Source organism: Chiroxiphia lanceolata, chromosome 3 (genome assembly GCF_009829145.1).
Source record: "Chiroxiphia lanceolata isolate bChiLan1 chromosome 3, bChiLan1.pri, whole genome shotgun sequence".
NCBI lineage: Eukaryota > Metazoa > Chordata > Aves > Passeriformes > Pipridae > Chiroxiphia > Chiroxiphia lanceolata.
In genome coordinates this window covers 37,278,324-37,303,196 of record NC_045639.1, presented here as the reverse complement: position 1 = coordinate 37,303,196, position 24,873 = coordinate 37,278,324, and the positions used below count along the sequence as shown (strand labels likewise).

Below are 24,873 nucleotides of genomic sequence, written 5' to 3'. Positions count from 1 at the left end.
CATTCTTTCTTTAAAGTTTTGTGATTAGTTATGAAGCTTACATGTATTCATATTTTGCTAAACTACTAGTAAAACTGCATTTTTTTTCCAATACTCAGTCAGCAGAAGCAGAGTTCTAAAATTTTTATTATTCAAGTCTAGCTGACTTCAGAAACTATTTCACAAATGACAACAACGAAAAACCCTTTTAAAGAAATATTTTGACAGATCAACAAAGATCAAGTAACTATGTATCTGCCAATTGACAAAAGATATTAAATATAATCTGTGGTCGTACATATGAGTATAACATATTTGTTCCAAGTAGATCTAGAAAAACAGTAAAGAGTCAAAGCCAACACTTCTAATGTGCCATTAAATATCCATCAAAAGTTTAGTCTGAGGCAAGATTAATCCTCCCCCTCATATGAGAAGGCATGCAAAGCCTGATGGCTCTTAGAAGAGTTATTTCAACACTTGGGAAGAAATTGATTTAAACCTACCAAATATGATGCTGTCAGTCATGAAAACTCCCTTTGAGCTGTATAATAATTTTGCAATAACCTTATTTGGAAAGGACTAGTCATTAAATAGAGAATACATGACAGATAAGTCACAGCATCTGGCATGTGCCAAGTCTGGTATTTGCTCGTTATTTTTCTGTTTTCCGGTCAGGTTGTCAAGAAGTCAACTCATTATGGAAAAAAAGCCTAAAACAAACCTGAAAAAATAATAACGGTAATCAAATGGTTCTCTAGTGCATTATTTCCTCTTGGTCAAGACAATTGGATGTGAGTAATTTGAATAAAGGAAACAAACTCATACTTTCCTGATTCACATTCAGCTGCCCAACACACAAGAGTACTTGTAGACAGTGACACTCTGACTAACTAGAGACTTGGACATATGGAGACCATATGAGAGACCACAGAGAAGTGCCTCTGGCTTCAGCTAAATTTCACTCATGTATTAATAAGAGGAAAATAAACCAGGAAGAATATCTTCAGAATGACAAAGAAACCCCCAAACATTTCACCAAAATACGTCTTCCTGTAACATGTACAAAGCATTTGGAAAAAACAGCTCTAACACATCTAGACCATCAGTTCTCCTTCATGCCTCCCAGCAGGGCATTAACACCAAGAACCCCTGCTGCCTGACTGCAACCTCAGAGCTACAATAGCAAAGTGAGCTGCATGTGGCTGAAATAGGTAGTCAGCTCAAGCTCACCCAGCAAACAGGACCAACAGCTCTGCATGACACTTTAGGCTTAAGCAGGTACCACAACTGCTTTCTCTTAACTGTGGCACCGCCCTGGTGCTTGGAAAGGCAAACTCAGCCACTTTACTCAGCAGGTCACCAAAGGTAGCATCGAGCACTCTTGAAGAGTATCAAATCCTTGCCACCAGAGAGGACACTCACAGTCCCATAGTAGGATTAGACACAGAACTCAATATATCTAATGTAATCTGACAGGATAATGAGTATCTTTTTCACATACTGCTCTGAGGGGGGAGAAGTAACTAAAATAAATTGTGTCACTGGAAACAGGTGCTTGGTAGGATCTGATGCAAAGTCAGCCCCGGCTGAAGGAACAAGTCACCCTGAAATGGAGCATGAATTCAGATAGATTCTACTAAAATTTTTAGCTATTTTAAATGCCTTCCCGACAAAGGAAAGGAAGAACGATTTATCAGGGAGCTTTATTAAGTTGGATTGCTGTTCTCACCAGGCAGAGTAAAAACCTCCCCGAAATGTCACAAATCCGTCTTCAAGATCTTGAGAATGACCAGCAATTTTAGATTTAATAACCCTTTCTAGTATAGGCTTACAATCCGGTATAGAAAATTACCTCAGAAACCTTATGAATCCTGCTTGGATGAAGTCATTTCAGTTTTCTGAATATGTTAAGTTGAAAAGAGAAAAGAACACATTAAGTCGTTTAACAGGAGAAGGGAGAGAAGACATTAAAAAAAAAAAAAGAAAAGATTTAATCATAGAGAAGCTCCAGCAAACTACACAGGAGAAATACTCGAACACATGAATTGCTCCTTTGTCCCACCTGCACTTCTTAGGAACCTTAAAGTAATTGGAATTTGACTGTTAGCTTGGAACATTTTCTCTGATATGAGTTCATAAATTCTAAGTCTTAAAAGGAGAAACAAACACATACCTAAAAAGATAACTTTCAAGACCATGAAATATGTTATTCTCTGTATTACATCCTAAACAATACTTAGCATAACAGGAAAAGCTGCCTTAAGGAGACTCTAAAGCCCTCTTAAGCCCTGTCTTAAATGCCAGAGAAAATAATTAACTGAACAAAGAATGAGAGAAAAAGAACCATTTGTGCATTTGAACAAAATAAGTAGAAGCTCAGACCTATTCAACACAATGTAATTAATAATGAACTATCTACTGGGAGTAATGCAGACAGAACAAGATCTAAACATTTTTTAACTTCTGAAGATATTCTTTATAGCTGAAAGTAAAAGCAAAACAAAAAAAATTATCCTTTCTTTGTATCAGGGTAGAAACAGAGGAAAAAAATTGTACTCTGTACAGGTACTGAGGAACTCTTAATACATACCTTTTCCATTGAAATAAATTTTTAAAAATTTAAAATTAAAGGTAGGATAGGTAGAATTTCCTCTTGTGCAACTTTGTTGAATTAGTGATTTCCCTCCATAGTTTGGGATGTTGAATGACTTTGCAGGAGGTACACCAGGTCTTTGCAGTGTCCAGCCTAGAAACTTCAATTGAACTGTATTCCTTCTTTTGATGCAAAACCAAAAATGACTGTAAATAGAAATCATCTAAAAACTAAGTGGTTTTATAGCTCATTCTCTATATCCCCCAAACCAAGGGGGAAAACAGTCACCACAGAATGTTAAGGCTGGAAAAGACCTTAAGATCAGAAAGTCACACCATTAACCCAGTGCCACCATGTTTACCACTAAACCAAGTCTCTGAGTGCCTCCAGGGATGGTGATTCCACCACTCTCCTGGGTACCTTGTTTCAATGCTTGATAACCCTTTCAGTGAAGAAATTTTTCCTTATATCCCACCTGAACCTCCCCTGGCACAACAAGAGGCCATTTCCTCTAATTCTGTCCTTTGTTACCTGGGAGAAGAGACTGACCCCCACCTGGCTACAACCTTTTTCAGGTGCTTGTAGACAGTGATGAGGTTTCCCCTGAGCCTCCTTTTCTCCAGGCTAAACAACCCCAGCTCCCTCAGCTGCTCATAATAAGACTTGGGCTCCAGACCCTTCACCAGCTCCTGTGCCCTTCTCTGGACATGCTCCAGTACATCAATGTCCTTCTCATAGTGAGATGTGGCCCTCACCAGCGCTGAGTAGAGAGGGACTGCCCTGGTCTTGCTGGCCACACTATTGCTGGTACAAACCAGGATGCCATTGGCCTTCTTGGCCACCTGGGCACACTGCTGGCCCATGTCCAGCTGCTACAGACCAGCACTCACAGGTTCTTTCCATCAGGTGGCTTTCCAGCCACTTTTCCGCAAGCCTGTAGTGCATCGCATGGGGTTGTTGTGATCTCACTGCAGGACCCAGCACTCAGTCTTGTTGAACCTCATACCAATGGCCTTGGCCCATCAATCCAGCCTTTCCAGTTCCCTCTGCAGAATCTTCCTACCCTACAGCAGATCAACACTCCCACCCAACTTGATGTTGTCTGCAAGTTGACTGAAGGTACACTCAATCCCCTTGTCCATCATGTTGACAGAAGGCATTTTGGTGCCAAGTGGAATAGTTGTTTTGTAAATAGAAATCTTCAGTGCTCTTAACAGGCTCGTTTTCAAAATCTGAGCATCTTGTTCTGTTTAGACATTTAACTATTATGCCTGTCATAGTTTGTTTATTAAATAGAAATCAGTCAATATAAACCTTGCTATGTTCAGAACCCACGCAGCGCAGAGAAAATCTCCCCCACAATAAGCCTGGGGCAAAACACTTCCAAGGTAAATGAATGTAAGCATGTGCTGCAGTGTGCTTATTTAATAGTGCTGCAAAACCCTACTTGGGGAAATAGCAGAAAGTAGTTGAAAGAATGATATATAAAGTAACATAAAAAAATCAATTATGGGCTCCAATTGTGGGGCCTCTTTCACAATTGACGAATAACCACCTAATGAACTGACAGCAATGCATGCAACACATAGTAATTGTTCAATACAAACAATTATTGTATATAACTAGATTTAATCTCTGGAAGTCGACATTGCAGGGTATTGTTTTATTCTAAAGCTTAGCATTTCAACAGGAAGATTCAGCGTCTCTTCAGGATACCTAAATTATAGAGGATAAAATCCTTATCCAAAACAATCCAAACAATATCTAAAGGAAACATAAACACTGCTCAAGCATCATCACCTACTGTTATAGTGCAGAATTGGTCAAAGCCTCCCTACAATCACAAAATGAACTCAATAGACTTTGCCTCTCCTGTCCTACAGAACAGCAAATTCCTCCAACATAAATCCAAACACAAAAGAACAAGAGCCTTTGTTATACATTACTCTGAGAAGAGAAATGATCAAATATTGTCACTGGAACAAAATGCAAGACAGAATCTTCCTTGAAAACACACACACAGAGGAAAACAAGAAAAATCCTTCCAATTATCATCAGAGAAAGGCAAATTGAAAAAATAATTATACTAAAACAACAGTTTTAGTGCACACTAAGCTTGAGAACTACAGAAGATAGCTACCACTGCTTCCTTTTCCACCTTTTTCTGTGGTCCCCCTCAAGAGACAGGGCCAAACCCACAACCAGAGACAGGAGCTATGCCAGCTGCTACAAACTGCTTCAATGGATATTGGAAAAGCTAGTAAGACAAGGATAATTAAGGGCATGCGCAAGCTCTACAGGAACCCTAACGTGACTATCAGCAGCAACAACCAGAAGAGGCTCAAGATGAGCCTTGAAGAGCTCAAATTACTGCTAATAAATCACAATTACCTTGGTTCAAAGAGTTTGAAAAAACAGAGACTCTCTCTTAATAGTTGTAATTTCTTCTGTTTCCCAAATTGCCATTTCTAGAGTTTACAGGCCAATTCCACCAAAGCAAGTAAGTCTTGACTGATGTTAGGCCAGAGGCTAGCCAAGATTTATTCACAATAGATCAGCCATTAAAATGTACTATTTTCAAAATACACTAATAATTTTATAGATTCAGTGTCTAAGGACCCACAGCAAGACAGGCAAAATTCCCAGACTGCTAAGCATATCCTCTTAACCAGTCTCATCCATCAGGGCTGCCTAACAACATTAATGTGGATGTCTTAAGAGAATTATTTCCATCACATATCAAGCACAGACTGCAAAACCTCAACTTTTCTCAGTCATTACTACTTTTTTTATTTCTTAAATGTCAATCAGTTGACATTACTTTTAATAGGATGGGTCAAAATAATGTTTTAAGTCCAGCATTCTGAAATAAAATTTTGTGGAACAAAGCCAAGACTTTACAGCACACTCTGAAGTGAAAAGCTGCCTCTTAGCAGACGTGATCCTATCGTAAAAAAATAAAATAAAAGTCTCATTTCAGTCAGCAACCTCTCCACATACAATTCACAGCATGAAAGTTATATGGGACAGTGCAAATAAGTACAAACAGCTTATTTCATCTAAACCAGTGCAATTTTCAGACAGTACAGTTCAAGGTTCAGAATTGAAATGAGAATCTGAATTTGTCTGCCTGATAAATTTTGTATACCTTCCCCTGTCTCTTTATATGAGTTGCACTGTATGTGTCAGTAGAAGACACGGTAATTTTTACAGTGGTGCTTGGTAATTAATCTGATAATTACGTTTATTTGCTCAACTATTAGCCCTCCATTATAGGAAAGGGTTGTAAATTCTTTTAATTTACCTATTTGTATTTTCAGATTACAACATGCAAAGCAGGCTAAAAAAAAAGTTTCTGTATCTACATGTCAAAAGATAAAAAAATCGATTTCAATAATTCTTAGTTACATCTCAAATACTCAAGCTTCTGTTGTATATTTGACCCAATAGTATTGAATATCAAGTTCCTCTTCCTGCGCAACAAACAAAATGGGAAACAGCAGCCTCCAACAATCTGGCTCCACATTGTGGCAGTCACAAATGACCTCTAAGGCAAGATGCTTCTCAGTTCTCAATCACAGACAGAGTTTTTCAGCAAACAGCCCAAAGACTACAATTCACAATCCATAATTTTACTTTCAAACATATTTCCATTTCTTAAAAAGTGCTGTTTCTTTAGCACTCTTTTAGATGGGTAGCATCAATCCCTTCAGCAATCAGAGAAGACATGCAAGAAAGCCTGTTTTTCCACTCCTGACTTGTCTTTGTTACAAAGACGTCAATAAAGAGTAAGGTCATTTTGGGAACATATGCAGTATGTATTCCTCCTGTAATAAGAGTTTATGGAATGTTTTACAGAGGAGAAACCCTCATGTTGAATTACAACAAGTAGATCAGAAAGGCTGTATTAGTATTCATGAACAATACAATCACAATAACAAAAAAGATGTAAGCTTTACTGAAAAATGCCACATACAACATACCTCAATGATTCCTCCCTCAGGCTATAAAAAGCTCTAGACTCTAAAATGTCTTCCTCTTACTTCTTCTTTCTCTCTCTTAAAAATTCTCACTATTTTTTAACACAAACTCCAAAATTTCTAGCCAAAGAACTATTTCAGGTGTATTTTCCTTTAAATAAAAAGACCAAATGAAATTTTCTGAAGACAAGTCTTTAACAAACTATCAGTGAAGTTCTTCTCAATCCACAGCATCATTTCCTATCAATCTGCTTCACAAATTTAGTAATTTAAAACCAAAAAGAATTCTAGGATCATATATGTAAACTTGTATTTAACAAACATTTCATCAATGACAACAAAAAAAAGAGAACCATCTATTACCATTCTGTCTCAGCACATCCTGCAAATGTAAGCACCTCTTGCTGAATTTCAGTGAAAATACTCACACAGCAGAAATATAAGAATTCAATAACTCTTGTCTTACTTATTAAAAGTGCTTACCCCAAGTACTAAATATATGCCATTGCCAGCAACTGATTTTGCAGCACTTCACTTAAGTCTGCAATGTATTTAACACATAAAGGACTCCAGTTTCATCATGTAGAGAAGGATTTAATGTTAGCAGGTAGCAGCTGCCAGCACTGGATACTGTTATTAGAAATGGTTTAGGCAGTTTATACACAAAGCACTTATATGCATTCTGGTTCACTCTCTGAAAGGCACCTTAAAATAGGCTGGGGTCGGAGATCACTTTTATCCCTGTAATGCAGAGCACTTTAATTGACTCTTATGTTTAAAGTCTGAATATGCTGAATTTAGTCCCAGGCTTCTCTAACACAGACCAGGAGAGGACAAGCCCGACACACGTTGAACCAATAGAAAAACTTAGCGAAGGCAAATATACTTTGGAAAGGCAGTTTGCTGTACTCATACAAAGAGACAAAACCAGTTAATCTCAACATGGAAAAAAAATAATCCTGGTTTTCCATAACACTGTACATCACTGCTACTCTGAATTTTTTTCCCTTTGAAGAATACAAAGTGAAGAAGGTGAAGTCCTTCCTGGCTAGGCTTATGCAGCTGCCCAGAACAAAATGGGAGCCATTAATTGATACAACTAAGAGGAAAACATGGTGCAGTAGTTTCTGTGTGTGCTGAAGTCGTGTGCACTACACTGAAGTCAACGAGCAGAAAGACTTTCCCCTCATCTGACCTAGTTCTGTCAAAGATTCACACATGGAGATGGTGGGTGTAGAGTGACACATGAAGTATCTTTAAAAATTTGGATGGCAAAATTTTGGAAGGCACAGTGAAGAACACCTAGACCTTGATGGGGAAAGGGAAGCTGCGCTGAACACTAGAAGATTCAGAGAAGATATTAGAAGGCTGCCTAGACCTCTAGGCATACAAGGAAGTGAACAAAACAAACCTAAAAACAATCCTGGAAAAAAGTGCTGGAAGGATGGTTAGTTTCAGGACAAAGTTACCTGATGCTGCAAGTATATCCTCTTTGAATAGAGCTACAGATTTTAAGAATCCTTTTTTTTTTTTACTTAAGCAGCATGTAAAAAAACCTGTAAAAACTTTAATTGCAAAAACATAATCAAATTTTCTGGGTTCTGAATTAGTGCTGTCTGCAGTGTCACAGATGCAGCATAGAACAGGCACTGTCCTGAAAAGGAGTTTTCACACAAAACTAACAAAGAATAGCAGAAATAAGGATCAACGGCTCAAAGAAACATACTCTTTTGTTAAATATTCTAAACACAACATATCAATTATCTTTTACTTGCTGTACACCCAACCAGTGGTAGCTGGGTAAATTCTGCACAAGGAGTGGAACAGGTTGCCCAGAAAGGCTGTGGAGTCCATCCCTGAGCTACACAAAGCCTGACTGTGCACATTCGCTGAGCAAACTTGGTGTAGCCAACTCTGGTCTGAGCAGGGTCACAGATTGCAGGATGCCCAGAGGTCCCATTCCCACTCCAGCAATTCCCTGATCAGAGTAGAATGATTTCTGAGAAGTTATTTAAAAATTACTGGTTTTCCACCAAAGTGGATCAGAGAGGCTACTTTATATAAAAGCTAAAGTCTTGAAAAAACCCAAAGAGAATACAACTGGGAATGAAACCTACAAACGATCAGCTTTTTGGTGGACAGAGAGGACTTTTGGACAATACCATCTAGGAAAAGCACTGGTCATCACTACTGAACAGATTCATGGAGGAAGCTGACAGTGAAGAGCAGCAAAATGAGATTTACAGTGTGGAAATAAAAGGAAAAAAAAAAAAAAACTAAGCTCCTACTTAAAATTAAAGTTAAAAGACAGAACCATGGCAGGTTTCTGAGGCAAATCTTAATCTAACACTGTCAGAACTCCAGCCTTTCTGAATCATATCACTGATTTTTTTCACAGTTTGTAGGCAAACCAGTATGTCTATTAGGAGAGTGCAACAAACAGGAACATGGAAAAGCTTCCCTACATAAATGGGACAGTAGTTTTAGGCCAAAGTGATTCAGTGACCTTTATGGAGAAAGAAAGAAATGCTCTTGATGAAAAGACATTAAAGAATTGGGAACTATGGGAGTCACCTCAGTACTCAATTACTGAAACTTAATGGGTTTGAACCCAGGCTTACAAAATAATTGACCCAACACAGGATCTTGCTCAAACATATCACCAAAAATAACTTCAAAAAGTGTGGTTTTTCTTTCCTCAAAACTAACCTCCAAAACCAGAAATTCAAAATGAGAAACCATTTCTTCCTCTGTTACCTACTCTTCCCAATTACACCACAGAACTATTGTAATTACTTCATGCCCTGATACAATACACATACATTCTTGCCCACCCCCAAAAGAGAAGTTTTGTTTGTTACCTCTTACCGACAGTTATTTTTGACAGTTTTTTTCTGAGAGTCCATCCTCATCTTCTCCCATAATATCCACTGCCGAAAATATCAGTGCAACCAGAATTGCAAAGCAGCCATACCAGTGCAAAGATCACAATGCATCTTTGCTGGGACTGAAAGAGATTAAGATTAAAAGAAGTTTTAATGGCATGAGCACATTCGACTCAACGACTTGAGACTCTAAAAGTTTTACATAAGACCTAGAATTCTTTGAAGATTTTACTGCCATAGGTGTCAACATGAAACACACCTCAGAATGAAAACGCTCTCAAAATTGTCCTTCAAGTATCACCTTGAGATGTATTTTAAATCCCTCAGACACTGTTAAATAATTCATGTCACAAATAATATTCATAACTTAAACTGCTTTCTGTTGTACTACAAGGAAAGTATTATGCATTAAAATAACGACTCCTACATTAACTACGTATTTTCTGATTGCACCTCACAGGTAAGTACACACTTGGGATAGCACTCAGAAGTTTCATTATGTTTGGCTGAAATAAAACATGTCATTGCAAGACGACCTGAGGAGCAAAGTCTTTTTTTTCTTATTGCTACCAAAAGTATCTGACATGTCCCTATGATTCTCACAGACACTTTGACAAGTCCTTGCCCCACAGTATTAATAATATAAGGAAACAAATTCACAGATGATAGATGGGATTCAAGGAAACAATGTGAGCCTGTTGCTCAGTATGATAGGTAATGCCTCCACATCTCAGACTAAATATTAAAACAGCATAGCACTACCTTTCAAAATCTTGCAGTAATATATCAGGGACACTTGGCACAGCTGTAGATAAATGTGAAATCTCCTAAAGACAGTCTTCTGACACGCAATTTACCATAGTTGCAAAAAACAAGTATGTTGTATTTTGAAAACCCAAATGTTCAAAAAATATATTGTACATTTTTCTACTGAAGTAAATTTGCACAAAACACACACATATATAAAAATATGTCTAACTCCTGTTGCCATAGTTATTTTCTTAATTTTCATTATGCCCTGTACATTTAAAATGTCACATAAAGAAAACAGCTTCATAAAGGAATTGGAAAGTGAGAAAGTGCATGAGAAAGCAGGAAAAGTATATGGGAAAGGAAGCAATGTTATGCTTGCAGCTGATAATGAACTCATATTATTTCCATTGTTCCCGACATTTTGTTTAAGAGATAATAAGTTCCAGAGTAAAAGAACAGTTTCCCATACATAGGCTTCCCAAACTTTCCAGCTAATACAGATTCCAGAAGAACATGCTTATCCACTTTAGAACAAATCAGATACAAACATTTTATTTCAGTCTGTGAAAATCTAAAATACAGCAAACAACTTCTTCAGACAAACCAGAAAAAAACCTGCCTGAAATTTAGTGACAAACGTATCCTTTTCTTTAACAGTAATACCAAATACGCTGTATAAATTATATGCATATTTTAAATACAATACCATATTAGACACTTTTATACATTTTCAAATACACATTTAAATCTGTGTTTCTAATTATTAACTAAAATCTTACAAGAACGCAGCATAAGAAAACGTTCTTCAACTATAAACATGCTTACTTCTGAAATATAAAATTTGGAACCTTTTTCTGCTGCTAGGTAGAATCGTGGCAACATATGAAATAATTAGAAATTACTGCATCTGGGTGTCCAGAACTAAGGCTGCAGTCAGACACAAATAGAACTTAAGAGAAAAATGTTAAACATGTCTCATTGCCTCATACTACTGGCAAAAAAACTAACAAGTGCCAAAGAAAAAGATATGGGATATGGGACACTGCTTTATGCCATTTCTTTGTCAGGATGTTTCACACTCCTGTTAAGACAACCATTGCCCTCATGCAGTTTTTTACAGTCCTGCAAGTGCATTCGCAGAAACTCTTTGATGCATCTTCCTCCATGCACCATGGCAGCAAGATAGCAAAGCTACTCCCACAGCCAGCAAGCCAAACAGAGTTTGGGCTCATTCTCCAGCCTCTAAGAGCAGGGGATGTGACCCAGTATAGCTTGCAACAATAAGGTTCTTCTTCCTAAACAAGGATAACTGCAGCCATTCTTACTCAATGAGACTGGTTCCGAGTCCATACTTTGGGTGAATTCATAGCACAAGCATCCCAGCTACCACACAGTGTAAATGACTTCATGCCATTGTTCCAGGGAATAACTCCCATCTTCTTATTGCGGTTGCCATGCAAACAGCAGAACAACTAACAGAGATTGGCACGGCCACTGGACCAGAAGAGACCACGTTAGCCTTGAAGGCTGGGCCAGCACACGTGGAGACAGTAAGACATGCTTCATACTTGGTGGCCACGGTACCTTATAACACCTGTCGTAAGTCATTAAAACAGCTCTAGAAATCTTTTAACCTGCCTGAAGCCCAAAATCCATATAAATATCTACAGTGTACCAAAAATTATATGGTATCACAGGAAGGTGGGGGACACACATAGGGACACATAGCTGCAACAAGATTCCGTAAGTTCAATCTACCAGAAAATTTTATGGTAGCAATTTCTAGATGGTTACATTAAATGGAATATGGAAAAGGGAGGTCAAAACAATTCTGAATGGATTTTCCTAATCTAACATTAATTCCCATTCGACATAATTTTGAGGAACAAATTTAGGTTTCTAGGACTTCTGTCTCTTGTTTAGTTGAAATTGTATAAAGTTTTAATTCCCTGTTCCTTTCAGTTCTGCATGTATACAGCTTGTCAAGCTCTGCACTTTGACGACTGTTGCTTACTGGAAGCAGCAAAAAGTTAGTACCACTAGTAAGACCACTGCTATTCTACCGGCACTAACGACAGAACCACACAAACTATTTTACTGCTCTTATTTTCACAGATCCTTTATATCATGCATTTGTCTTTGAAACTATATGAATTAATTATTTCACTTTTTCTTAAGTACCAGCTTAACAGTATGGTTACAAATAACATAGGGAACCTTTTAAATCTACATAGGAAAAAACCCTGTGCCAACAGTAGTTTTTTCTTTGAACTAAGGATAGCACAAATATTGACTAAAGTAAAGCAAAAATTTGAAGTTTGTGATTCTCCTAACTCTATGTTTCAGCACAGGTCTGAAGGGTCAGGTAAAGACCACTTAAAAAATTTATACACAAAGTAAGGAGGATTTGACGAGTTTTATAGTTCATCTTGAATACTTCTGCTGAGTGGTGGTTTTTTGATGCTTTTAAATCTATGTATCTCCATGAGAAATTAATATTTGGAAATTGCTTAGATTAAAATTGAAATTTTTTATTAGAAAAGGAAAGAATAAAAATAACTATTGCACCAAACAAGTGTCTGAGCCTCTCTTTTGACAATGGAAAATCTTTATTTTCATGCACTTTGCCACAGTGATGGCAATTTTAAAATAAGCTTTCTCTTAATTAAAACAGATTATAACAGACATATTAATTGTTCCATCTATACCATCTATGGATGCTGTGTGTATGTATGTGCAAGTAATACCAGAATGCAAAATAAAAGAGCTCACACCATTGACAGACTAGAAGGAATCTGCTAGATGGCTCTTCAGATTCTGGTCCAGGGGCTTGGGCAGACCTGTTTGCTTGATGCTATGCTGTTGCTATCCCCTTGGCAACTGGGATCCCTCTCAGCTTATCAGACTATCCTGTTCCTTCAGTAAATGCCTAAACTCCTCAGTGTTCAAATTTGCAGTCTCAACACTTAATTCTGGAAGGGTTGTGAGGAATCTATAGAACTTATGGACCCCATCTATCCATACATATGGTTAAATTGTACAAATGTTAGTTCTAACAGATATTTGTTGACCTGTCCCTAAAATCTCCAGTTGAAAGAGATCCTAGAGTCTCTTCAGGCAAACTCCATTTCCACATCTGAGCACCTATTGATGTCTAATGTCTCTCTACACTGTAACATTCTTTTTTTTCCTTCCCATACTCACTGAAAACAGCAAACAGAGCATTGCAGTCTCCTTTCACTATATTTTAAAGCTGCCACAAGATGCTAAGAAGCTATGCCTAGAGGCACCTACTAGCGTTATGTAGCAATGTGCAAGCCCAGAAATTCTGTTCCGTGACAGAAAGATTTGTTTCAGAGCTTATGCAAGACTGGGAAAGAAACTTCTGCAGTAAGGATTATCAAACATACCGGAAGCAAAAATGTGTCTCTTTCACCTGACTCATCTAGCTAAACACAAATTTACGTTTAACACAAACTTCACCAAAACGCTGCACCTTACTAAAACAAAGCATGGGGATTTTTAGTGCTGTTATGCCTCTAGGCCAGAGAGTGAGTAAACAGAGTAAAAGCTGCACAATAGGTAGCAGTACAGTATATTCATACTAAGTTTAACTCTGAGAAGGACCCTAACTGTTATTATTAAGAGAAAAGATAGTCTGTGTCAATTAAGGTGCATCAGAGCCTGTGACATCCAAGCAGAATTGAAAGCAGATACCCAAAGCAGAGCAAGAAAAAGGTCTCCAGCTTTACTGCACTCCCATTGCTCAAAAGCTGTTAAACTGCCTCAATGGCCTTTAAAGCTTTCAGTTTCTTCACAAACAATAGGTATTTCTGTGACACACTACATTTAATCAGAAATTTATTCTTCTTCCATTACTGTACAAAAATGTCCTTCTCTCCTTGAAACAGAAACCATGAAATTGCAATGCTGCATCTTCTGAAAAACTGACCACATAACAACAACACATGTCATGGCCTTGAACTAGTGCTTCATTTTTATACCTATTTAAAGACTAAAGAAGGTAATACTTATGCACCACGCTAATACAGAGTTTATATCTGCTTATCAGAACCAACGAGGCTCTAAAAGGCAGGTTTTCACATCTTCTGTCATATCAGTAGTCTGCTCTTTCCTGCAATGTGTCTGAACACAAGTGTGAGAACAACAGCATTCATCTGCATGCTACAATACACCTGCCAAAGATAGCAAGGAACTGGACTTCAAGAATTTAGCAATCATTCTTTTGTGTTTATTAGAGAAAAATGTTACTAGAAAGACTGTTTTCCATTAATTTGGAATCCATGTACACTAATAATCTTCATTGCAGCCTTGAACCTCCCAGTTAGTATGATTAATGCCAATCAACACTTTAAATCCTATTAAAAATAATAGGAAGGAATTGATCCAAGAGTGCTAAGGTGACTTAAATATTTTTCAAATTGGCTGGACCTAGTGAGCTTCATCCTTGGATACTTAAGGCACTGGCTGAGACTAACAGAAACTAACCTTTAGCACTGACCTCTGACAAATCATGAGCATGAGCGAAGTATCAGAAGACTGGAAAAAGCAAACATATTACCCATGTTTAAAAAAAAAGTTAGAAAGAGAGTAGAATTTGGCAAACAACAAACTAGTTATTTTAACTTCAGTCTCTAGAAAATACTTCAACAAGTAATGAAGCTATTATATGTAGACACCTAGAAGGTAAGAAGTTTTGTCAAGAAAAAGACACACCAATCAATTTTGATTCCTATCTTTCCTAGTCATGAGCCCTATTATCCTTCTGGAGAAGTTGAAAATAATATATATTCACATCTTTAATGAAAACTTTCTTACAAACCACAGAAGTTATGTCCAGATTATTACAGGAGAGGTGTAAAGCTGGTTGAAATATCATGGTCAGTGATAAAATGGAAGGACGTTTTAGAAAAATTCAGAGGATTCTGCTGTGTATCTTTTTGTTCATGTCTTCATTATCAATCTAAATTACGGACTAGAAATGAAATGTCCTTATTAAGTTTTCAATCAAAACCAAAGCAGTGCGAATTGAAAGCATGCTGAAAGACTAGATTAAAGTTTCAAAATGTTCTTGACACTTTAGGGAGTATGTGAGAAAATAGGTTAAAGCTCAATAAAGGAAGAGAAAAGAGCTACGAGCAGGTAGGAGCAATCAGTTGCACAGATATAGGAACTGAGAAACCACTAGGAAAAAGAATAATCAAAATTACTAACAGGTTGGAGCAAAATACTCTAGGAAGACAGAGCAAAAAAGGGTAGGAGTCCATGGTTTGGAGAGAAGAAGAAATATGACCAAGGGGTACAGCATTATCACATGAACATCAGGTACAGTGAAGGCAAAATTATCCACCAAGTACCACAATACCAGAAATAGGGGATGTTTACTGAAGCTTCTAGGAGTTAAGCTTCAAAAAGATAAAGTACTTTTTTATGAAGCAGAGACTGTGAAAGCAAACAGGAGCAGCAAGTTCAAAAAGAGATTAGACAAAGCCTTCAAAAATACGTCCACAGTAGATGCTAGAGAAAACAGGCTGGGATGTGCCCTCTAATAGAGATGCTGGGGGACTTGCTGTTGTCACTGGTAGACACACAGTACAGGACCAGATATGCCAAGGGTATGAGCTGTAGAATATATTTTCTATATTCTTAAACAGTTTCATTTTTCCGCAGAAGGAACCAAGAGTTATAGCAGAGAACAATCTGATCATGTCACATCATGTCATGTTGACTTAGACCTCTACAACTAGCTATAATGCCTGAACTAAATACAAGGCAAAGTGAATCCTTTGCCTCGACTTCAAGCTGCCATATTTTGTTCACCTTTCAAGACTGCGTGCAGACAGTTTAGAGGAAAATCAATGGTAGTGACCCAGAAAAATAAGAGAATCATCTGTTAATTTTCCAAACATTCTTTAATGTGTTTTCCAAGGAAACAAGAAGACACAGTTTGACCAGCAGTCCCTGTCTGCCCAGTTTCTTTGAAATCTGTATTTGAATGAAAGATTTATAGGAATATAATTATCTCAGACAAGAGATAATTATAAACAAGAGTTTTACATGGTAGACTTGGCCGAGACAGACACAAGTAAGTGCCTCTGCTGAGGAAAAGATGGTCCAAAGTTTTCTTTCACCACACGCAAAGCTCAGCAGGATGCAGCCTCACAGAGATGGGTGGGAGGAATGACTGCCACAGTGGTATAGAGAGGGGTTGTGGCCCTGAGCACACACCTGCAACAAAGAGCCTGCATTGGCTTCACTGCTCACTGAACAAACATTTGATCCAACAGGTCTGGCACTTAACTGATGGACGGCCAGATGACTATAAAGAGAAAACCAAAAAACTCCTTTGGAAGAAACCCAAGGCTTTAGGGGTTGTTTATTTGGACCTCCTCCATACAAAGTGCTATATTACAAAAAGCTATTAACATTCACAATATGAGGTCTATAAGAAAGAAGGGTTTCCAGCACATCATCAACCAACCTCTGATGCAATGTTTTGACTAGAATTGGCATACAAGAGGGGGTGAAAAGCCTGAATACATTTAAGTGTTCATGTGCCACTTTCTCAAAATTGGGCCCTGACTTCTCACCGTGACTCAGTCTTCAGCATAATGTAAGACAGTATTATAGTTTGGCAATGTCAAAAAAAGGCCATTGTCTACCCTAAAAGTAACAGTCTACTCAAATCCAGTGTCTCCTGCAAAGAGAAAAAGAAAAGGAAAAAGTATTGAATTGGCCTGAACAGTCAATTCAGAATACTATTAACACTTCATTAGCAAAAACTGCAATTAGGATTTCTATATCCCAATATCTCTTTACATGTCTTTAAACCTGGACCCTCTGAGTAAGTAGTCTTAGCACAGCTAGCATTTACACTACCATTCTACTTCACCAGTAATTTTGCAATTAAAAATTGCAGGGCTAGAAAAAACTACATTTCTTTTTGGATTAGCACTTCACCACATAATAAAAAAAAAAGTACCTTTAGACAAACAAAACCTAACAAAAAAATCCAGATAAATTGTGTTACTAACAGGCATACACATATAGTAGTACTTCATTTTATATATTACATCTTTTATGTACAGATAAGAGACCTTCTATATACAACTTTAGTTCACAAATATAATTAAAAACTGAATTCAGTCCTCTTCACAAATCAGGTGAAACACAGCACTCATCACTGAGCAAACAGATGTTTGAAGGTCTATTATTTTCCACCAAGAACTGGATCCCATAAGGCAACATTTTGAGAAGAATGAAATTAATAAATACATCAAGATGCAAGCTGTTAATATATTGCAGAACAGTCCATTTAAAATCAATTATAATCATTGGAGACAGCTGCTGAGGGGATATAGCAGGTGATAAGAAGACTGGTCTATAGGATGAAGGTCCAATTTCTAGCAGAAAATGATCTTTCAGATTTTACACCCTTTATGTATTACTCTGGAATCTATAGCATAGCAGGAAAGCAGTGACAAAGCTCCAAATTGTAGCCCAATTCTCTCGACACCTAGTTTAATTTTGTTGTTGAGAGTCTCAACTCCTAATGGAAACTGGGCTGAAATATCAGAATCTCTACAATCAGAATCTTCCATGAACACAAAAAAAGGATTTGCAGTAACTTGCCATATTGCATCTGTCTCTAGTGAGCAACTCTCTTGTTTCAAAATCAACAGGAAAAAAATAGCCTACGGTACTATTATATTTCCATACTTTGTTTCCATTCATCAAAATCATATTTTTCTACTAACTCTGACACAGGAATTTCTTAAACCTCTTCTGGAATGAACTGCTCATTGTACGTGTTCAACTTTTAATCTAAAGATTATTTATGTTTCTATTAAAGTGAAATGGAATATTTTAAATTAAAAAGAAGGGGGAAATTATATTTTTCTCTGTATTTGCTGGTTAAACATGCTCAAAACCTTTACTCTTACACACTTCAGACTCATTCTAAAATCTCACCAAGAAAGGAAGGACGTCCATGTTTGAAGTACTTGAAGTCATGCATTTAGTTCATCTATTTCTGTTGATTTTCATCTGGTAACCTTTGAACACAAAAACGAGCTGGAGCACTCAAGTGTCCATTGGTTACAATGACTCCACAGTGATTTCATCTCACTCCACTGGATCAGTCTAATACAGGTTGCTCTGGCAGCATAATTCTGCACCAAAATAGGCAGGACTGCAGTAACTATGACAGCTTTAGCTCTTGGGTAAGGCTCCTAAAGAAGCAATATATAACAGCTATAAATGTTCTCAATTTTAACAATGACCCTGCCATGCTATCAAGGCATATTCCAGCCTAAAGACAATCCGTTTAGATGGTAACATTCAGGACACTTTAACAGGCTGAATCCAGGACAGGAAGCATTTGGAGACAGACGACAGGACAGGATGTGCTCTGGTAACTATGATATTTAGTGTTACAACATCAAAGAGTTTGAGACTCCCTGAAAAAGGAGATCAGCAAAACCTTGGACAGCTATTTTGTGTGCATACAAAAAATAAATTTTTATGGCAAAGGACCTTTTATAAGAAAATACAGTAAGCCTAACGTTATCAGTGAAAGCATGTCCCTGACAGATCATTCCATATCACTGAGGCATTCAAAAAGCACCAAAACACATTTGTGGTCTTACCAATCTGTGCCACATTCACTGGAATCAGTGAGCATTTGGAACATAGATTCTAGTTCTAGGACAGTCATTAATTTTTATTTTTTGTGTGTGTCTGTATATATATATATTCTTAAATATGTATATTTATACAGAAAAACAGATACCTCACATATATATAAAAATTACTGTTAACAGCCTAATAATGACTTAACAGCTAACATAAATTGTTTCTAAATCACAAGGAAAAATTAGTAGTATGCAGTGTGAAGTAGAAGTGTGAAGGCAGACCAGACTACATACAGATGAATGCACCACAATTATACTACAATTACATTACATTACAAAACTCTAATTACAAGTGGTTCTGCCTGTTATGTTTAAAAGTAACCATAATTTATTTTGGTATGTTAGTAATTGTAGAAAAAAATTCTAGTGACATAGTTTTATTTGTGTTGTTGATTTTGTGTATTTGTATTTTAAGTAATCTAAAACTTGGACAGCACAGCTTCAACTATAAAAATCACATTCTTTCAAGAAAGTGTTTTATATAATGGTGCTGCTAATAGGGCTTTAAGAGAAAGTAAATGAAACTTTAAAATAATGAAGAATTTTTTTACACAGTGTTTGCATATGTCATTTTTGGCACATTAAATGATCATATGTACAGTCAGCTCAAGCTTCTTACACACAGCTTTTGTTGTTATAAGACTCTTTCAAAATGAGACAAGACCAAAAAAAAAAGACTAAAAATAATAATTGTGGCACTGGCACATAAACACCACCAGAAAGGCTGCTAGACACAAATTTGAGCTTATGTGTAGTTCTGTAGCATGTCAAACTCATCACTCTACCTGGAGCACGTCTCTTCTTTTCCAAATTAATAAGGCAAAATATATTACCTTTAAATTTTTTTCAGTGAGATTTAAGTATTTCATCCTGTAATTGAACCAGGCTAACAGTGCTTCTACCATCAATTACAGCAACATCACATTAAGCTTCAATAAAGCAATAATTCTACAAAGGTAAGTGGTGTTACTGAACCTAGAGGTACTAATTTTGTTAGATGAATCACAAATTGCCACTTTCATGAAGTGTAAAAAGTAAATTAAGAATACTTCAAATTAATTTAAAAAAAAAGGTTTGCTTTCACTCATTCTGATGATATACACTTAAAGAAAAAGTTTTATTAACTCTATTACAAACTGACACAAGTTCAGGAAATGAAATTATCTCATATGGGAAGCATTTATTTTTAGCTCAGACTGAATTTCAAACGCATTGTGAGTATATGTTGAAATAATAGATTTGCCATTCAACCAAGCAAGTTAATTCCACTGTCACAAAGAGCACAACCAATGTGACATTCACAATAGGAATTATATACTACTGTAAAGAGAGATAAAGGAAAATACAGGCTTATGATCTGCAGCTAATCAGAGATATAAAGGTAAACTAGTTAATTATAGTGATTAAGTGTATCTGATCTATGCTTTCTTTCTTATGACAGACTTGAGAGGTAATTTAGGTACTTGCGGTTTTTATCCTACAGAACTCTGTATTTGAACTAAATGACAGTATTCATAACTTTTATATTTTAAGTAATCCTACTTGATTGACAGACAATTCCTTTACTGGTTGAAAAATATGTAATATTATGAGTAATGATGGGACTGCTGTATTGACTTCAGCTTCGAGGAAGTGATTTCCACTGTCATTTTTGGAAATAGAAACAAAGATATTTGGTCTAGATCATTCATTCCCTGCCCAATGCTTTGAAGAAATTCTCTACATCAAGATACCTGAATTTCTGCAGAAATCTTCCTCCTTTGTTCCAAATGACAGTTTTCACAGTGAACAGAAGACTGCAGAATGGGATGCCATCAACAAGAGCATCATCTCCTACTCTGCATGCAAAGCTTCAACATGAAGCCAGGCTGGAAATACCTACTTTCACATGCATCATGCAAAAGCAGCTGACTCTCCTTGGAGGGTGCCCCAGGGGCTCTGCCTTTTCTCTGACCAAGAGAGACATTCCAGTTCTTCTGTGTTTTGTTTTGTGTGTGAGGCTTTTTTTTTCCTAAATGAAAGCACTTCCTAACAAATGAGGAGTGAATCCGGTAAGAAAAAACCAATTTCTCAAAGTTTTCAATGACTGGAGTGTCTGGTGGTAGATCTTGATAATAACTGTTAATAAGTCTTATTGATTCAAAAATATTTGGTGAGAAAGACTGTCCCTGAATCACAGCAAAGGAACAAAGATTTAAATGTTTACAATGAGAATAAATTCATAAGCACACACAAATATATAAGCAAACAGACAAAAAAAAAGCACCAAGAGAAGTATAAACAAGAAACAAACAGCAACAGGCCTTTAAGACCTCAATTTCCTATTGCCCTCCACCGTAATCTCTTTCTGTATGAGACCTGTTACAATGTTCTCAGTATTCCTCATTGTTGTAGAAGTATTTTTCTTTACTCCTAGTAGAGTTGACACACACCATTTATGTGGAGGAAATAAAGAGAGGAGAAACAAGTAAACTGGGCAAAGTAAATTATTCCTGGATGTCCTCTTTTTATACTGTTCCAACTATAGTAATTCTTTTCTCCTTCCCTGCTTTACCAAACAGCAAAAAATAATTCATAACTATTGCGGTCTCACTCCAACTAACAAATCCCCACTCTATCCTGCCATGTTACATGTTTCTGTCTTCATACCGTGCAGAGAAAAGTTGCACAAGGACACCAGGTTTCAAAACCAGCAGAAGGTAACAGATATCATAAGGGGAGGACAAACAATTAGCACCAGTGGGATCTTGTTTTGAAGGAGTAAAGAGATTATTTTTCTAGAGAGTGCTGCAATCAGGTTCCTACACCAGCAGAGTGAAAACTACTCTACTCTAATTAACTTTTCACCTCTCACTGGAATTACCAGACAGCTCTTCTACCAGTAGCAATGCTCCCTGCTGTTAGCCCTTCCTATGCTGCCTTATCTCCATATTAAAAAGGTCAGACTCCTTCTGGTATGTCAAGATATGAAAGTGTTCTGATTTACAGCCTTTTGTCAGGTTTTGTTTCTCTGCCTTGTTTTCTCATCTACCTTTGTGGAAAAGGCTTTGTCTCACTCTTTTCTCTCAGTCTAATACATTATTGTAGTATTCTACTGAACTGGGCTCATTGCCTATTGGTCTATTGTCTAGTCAAAATATTTATTTTAGTTTTCTTACTGTGTTTATAGGAAAAGTAAAAGAGTTTTTAAAAATAATTTCCACAACATGATATATAAGGACAATCTATCAACATCGTAAGAGACTGAACAGATATAAAAATGTTAGCTTGGCTTCCTGTATTTTCTGTTTTGTCCTTAAATGGTTTTCACATCCAAGTAATTGAAAAACCAGATAAAACAAAGCCCAGCTATGTATAGGTGCCAGAGAATCTGTTGTTTGCCTTAACTCATCATCAAATATCATGATACCTGACTTGAAAATGTCTTGAAGACCCCCCTTTATACTACAGAATGTTTAATTCAACCAATGAATTTAGAAGTTGTTGAGAAGGAAAGAGATGCCCATGAACATAGAAAGACTTGACCACAAAAGTCTCAGTTCAATAGGAAAATCCTATTTAATCCTAAAGATTAAATATGATATCCAACATATATGACTGGTTAAAAATAAATTAAATAAAATATTCATACAGAGACATGGTTGTTTCCATGAAAACCAACAAGAGTTCTGGCCTAGCTATCTGTCTAGTTTTATTATTGTTTTAAATTAGGCAATCACTACTGATTTTTTAAATCATTGGCAATTTGGAATTTCAATCATTCTGTAAAATAAATCATGGAATGAAGGTACAGTGACATTCTGGCTTCTTACTCTCAGCCCCGTAGCAGAGAATCCTAAAAAAGTAAAAAGAATGAGAGAGACGAAGATGAACACTGAAGACAAACATAGCCACACAACAATTTGACATGGTGGAGGTACACATCCCTCACGGATGTTTCAATATTCCTGAAAGGAAAGCAGCTGTATTGCACCTCACAATAGAGGTGATGTAACAGAGAAAGTTCCAGGAAAGAATGCTAAAGAGTACCACTAAACATTATCACTTTTCATCCTACTGTGAAGTCCAATATTTTTCTGGTGCTGGAGGGTTTTTTTCCTCCCTTTCTTTTTTTGACAACTAAGTACTTTGGGAATACTTTCTTAGGAGGAAAAGACACCAAACTATTCAGAATAAAAACCTCTGATGGCAGGCTCTCAGCTGAGGAAAATCGTTATGGGCACAAGTTTGTGCTCACAGTACCTTACAAGCCCTTTCTAAACTGCAGAAACAAAGTGCAGCTTAAGTTTTCAGTAAAATAGCAAGGCCCTAACACAGCAAAGCATCTAGAGAAAAGTAGAGAGATTTATCTGAGAAATTTCAGACTCAGAAATTTCAGACTCAGGGTGATAGTCTCAATCTCAGTCTAGAAGCAGCAACACTATAAAAAAACCCAGCCATTTTGTTAAGTTCTATAAGATTTACACAGATATCTGCATTTATTTTGCCACACTGTCAGAAATGTTAGTAGAATAATTTCCAAGGGGTCTCAAAATATGGAATTTTCTTCATTTCTCAGAAAGCAGCTAAATTCTAACTAATTTGCTAGCATTTTGGAAGTAATCTGAGATATGCAGATCTTACACTGTCATAGTAATTTGCTTTTTAAGTTTTCTCCTGAAAGCAGTAGCTGTGAATCACATGTACATTGCACTTTGCAAATAAGCTTAGTCCTAATAATTTTTGCATGCGTTGCTTAAGACTTAAATATATTTCACATGAATAAAAACCAATACAGTGTTTGCTGTGTATTCTGATAAACTGGTCTATGAAATTCAAGTAAAACTAGGTACAAGCTTTCTGAATGTATATTTTAACAAGTATCATTTTAAGCAATGCACATGGATATTCTACTACTCACAAACAACAAATTCATATAATATAGGTTGATAACATTTGCAGATTACTCTGTGTCACCATGTGTCCCTGTACATACTTCTTGAGACAACAGTGGTTCTCACAATTCTCAATATGTAGATTCCCTCTGTATAGAAAATGTAAGTCTAATGCCAACAGGCTTGCTTTTCTTACTTTCATTGCTATTTATAAGAAAATTAATAAAAAGTCCAGTGGCATATATACCCTAGGTATGTACTTCTTCCATAGCACATTCAAAACAAACTATTCTTATATTTTCTGAGATAATATACAACATCCAAACAAGACAAAACAGACTTACTGCAGAAGCTATATGAAAGGCTGTGCATGTGCTCATACTATCAGCTGATCGATGCTCCATGTTCACAGTTATGTAGATATTCTTTTTTAATTACAAGTTTATTCCCATATTAATATCCTGAGAGATTTCCACAAAAATAGTCATAGAAAGCATTGCTCCACAAACTAAAAATAAAGTTTCATTTTATTGACTGACATGCACTGAATGAACTACTGGTAGCCAAGCCAATTAACAAATGTCTTTGCTGATACTTGTAAGAAATATGTACATATACACATATATGTCCTGCAGAGCTTATTTCTGGGCAAATGCCATTGTCTATCAAAAGAATAGAATAGTAGTTCCTAAACTTTCTGGGACACTGAAACCCTGCTAGAACTCAAGATCTTTAACAGAAATCCAAAACTATTTATCAACAAATTGTGATTGCGATGAAAGTTAAGTAAACAGTAATATTTAACACAGTTCAGGAGGTCAGTACACCATTATACCACTAAAATGACACAGACTTTGCAGAAAGCTTATCACACTTTTACTATCACAGTAAGGAGTTACTGAAAGAGGATTTCTCTGAAACACTATCCTTATCCACTAAATAGCCACCATGCTCGCTAGCACACTCTCAATGCAGATTTTAGTCATAGCATGAGCCATGATCTATGACATTTCTCACATTCCCCATTTTTATACTGATGGAATACTTCCCATCCGCTCCTTATTTTCTGCTACCCACCCTTCTTTTGTACTGAAT

At 36.7% G+C, this 24,873-nt stretch overlaps 1 protein-coding gene across 1 annotated transcript in view; it reads right to left on the bottom strand.

Moving 5' to 3' along the window:
- PLD5 (phospholipase D family member 5) overlaps positions 1–24,873 on the bottom strand; it is a 175,725-nt gene that overhangs the window by 92,141 nt on the left and 58,711 nt on the right. Inside the window, 3 exon segments of the mRNA XM_032681793.1 lie at positions 9,421–9,431; positions 9,433–9,519; positions 9,521–9,559. Coding sequence (XP_032537684.1) covers positions 9,421–9,431; positions 9,433–9,519; positions 9,521–9,559 — 137 coding nt within the window.